The 2,282-nt window shown below is 38.4% G+C and overlaps 1 protein-coding gene across 1 annotated transcript; it reads right to left on the bottom strand.

Moving 5' to 3' along the window:
* Positions 1–400: 400 nt before the first annotated feature.
* Positions 401–1,321, bottom strand: LOC126428053 (piggyBac transposable element-derived protein 4-like). Its single transcript, XM_050089968.1, has 2 exons — positions 738–1,321; positions 401–671 (listed from the first exon to the last, which is right to left on the bottom strand). Exons 1-2 carry the CDS (start codon positions 1,319–1,321, stop codon positions 401–403), a joined length of 855 nt encoding a protein of 284 aa, XP_049945925.1.
* Positions 1,322–2,282: the final 961 nt, after the last annotated feature.

The raw sequence follows: 2,282 nt of genomic DNA on the forward strand, positions 1-2,282 counted from the left end.
TGTACTTCTTCAATACAGCATTGTGAATGTCACTAAAACACTCATTACACATAAAACTGTCACATTTATTGCATTTAGTGCACACATTCTTCACTTTCTTAGCAGCATCATTTCTTTCTTCCGTTCTTCGCAAGCACTTATAACAGCCCAAACATCTTCTTTGACTGCTCTGCTTCGGTCACTCTACTGTCACAAGGCGATGGCAGTAATCTTCATGGAATGGTTGTGTGTTGCTTGTGGTTATGGGTCTTCGGCATTCAATAGCAGCAGAGTCAAGAGCTGCCTGAAAGGAATTATTTGTATGCGAGACTTGGATCCTTTGTTTCCCAACTTGTACAGCACTTGAACATTTACAACAGATGTTCAAAAAAGGCCTTCAAAAACGATCTTTCTGTACCATTTAACTGTATGCTGAGCTCACCTGATTGGATACATCAATAAATAACTTGGTGGCATTGTAGTCCACGACTGCTTTGGGTTCCAAAACTTCCACATCATTTTTACATTTTACAGGCACCATATTATCGTTATGTTTGGTAGAAATAATCAAAGCACCCGATTTATCCTTCCATTTGATTATGGAGGGTTTTGTTTTGCTCTGTGAACGTGCTGTTTGCCCTTTTTTCAGTTTTGCAGATATTACAGTTTGTGGGTTATCTTTTCTGTTCTTCCTAAGAGTGCCAACAAGGTGGGTAGAGGTTTACATTAATTCTGTAGCCAATAATACACTACTGTACCAATTGTCACAATACAGTATCCTCCCATTGTGCAAAAAAGGGTCCAGTGACTCCATAACTACTTTTTGTGGAACACAAACACCTGTAGTTTGTTCTTTCCCAGCACGGACTTTGAGGTTCCATGTACAGCCATGTGGAAGGCAAAGTTGGGAGACTTTTACCCCATACCTATGCCTTATGTTGGGTACATATTTCCAAAATGATGGACGTCTTCTGAATGAAGGACAAATTGTGTCCTTGAATTTTGGTACTATCAGGTCTAAGAGAGGTTGGACTTTGTGGAGTTTATCCCCTTCAAGTGTAGTTTCATTCTTAGAAGTATGAAATAATTTGAGGAGTATTTCAAACCAATTATGTGACATAATGGAGCTAACCTTGTTAGAGTAAAGCATCGACTTGCTCCAATATAAAGCTAAATTTGGAAATTTTATCAAGCCCACCCATATTATAATGCCACAGAAACATTTTATCTCTGCTGTATTTGTTTCTTTCCATTCCATTAGCCCGGTATTGTGACTGAGCTGTTGAGAAGCAATTTTTTGTTTTGCATATCGATTTGTTACAGCCACAGAAAACTCAAACATGTCATTATCAATGAAATGAAAAGATGCTTCAACTGATCAACATATACAAAACATCTTTCGATAAAGCATGGGGAAAACATGTAGGAAATATCTTTCCCTCTTCGGTAGCATGTGCCCATATCAGATCTATGACATTGGTAAGATTCCCATCTGGTGTTTCAGTGGCGTCGTTTTCGGAATTATAGCCATCATGTATAGCACTGACATCCACATCATTTTGGAACAATGGATGTTTTAAATAATTATGGTCTGTAGAGCAGGAAGGGTCTTGTGGGCCTAATGTATCTTGTGTAGAGTTACACTGAAAAGTATTATCTGGATTAGGCATATCACAAATATTCAATTCCTCAAAGTCACTATCTTCATCATCACTTTCAATAAACTTCTGTTGCTTTGTTCAGTCTCTAACACAATGTTCATTATCAGGCTCGTAATCAGGGTTGCTGTCTGTGTTATCAGAAATGTCACTTTCACAACTTGATAAGCTATCTTGCATAGCTGCATTCACTAGCTGTTGAAGTCCTTCAAAAGGTTGTCTTCTTTTGGCCATAATAATAAACTAGGAAATTAATCAAATACACAAATGAAACCTCAGCTAGCATACATGACAATCAGCAAAACTAACAAAAGACTACTATAGCTGAGTCGTTGTTAAGTATATCTCTGATGGCTGCAGTTAGGTATCACCAACTGCAAAAATATTGAGTGCTGTGAACATGAGAGTGTTCAGTGGACCCACCGCTTTTAAATTCATAGTTGAAACGCAGCCTTAAACACAACTATGCATGTGAGCCAGTTATGGCTCACGCGGCCCACAGTACAATGTATACATGAACCAAATATGGCTCACATGGCAGTCAATATGTTAATGTACCAACATTTCACATTTGCAATGGCTTCTCTCACATTTATATTACCCTGTGATCTTGCAGCGTTGCTCACTTGAACACATTACCCAGAC

This window comes from Schistocerca serialis, chromosome 1 (genome assembly GCF_023864345.2).
Source record: "Schistocerca serialis cubense isolate TAMUIC-IGC-003099 chromosome 1, iqSchSeri2.2, whole genome shotgun sequence".
Taxonomy (NCBI): Eukaryota; Metazoa; Arthropoda; class Insecta; order Orthoptera; family Acrididae; genus Schistocerca; species Schistocerca serialis.

Coding starts and splice junctions, on each gene's coding strand:
- LOC126428053 (XM_050089968.1), bottom strand. CDS start 1,321: ATGTTTGAGTTTTCTGTGGCTGTAACAAATCGATATGCAAAACAAAAA. Junction 672..737: donor ATACTGTATTGTGACAATTG/GTACAGTAGTGT, acceptor TGGCACTCTTAG/GAAGAACAGAAAAGATAACC.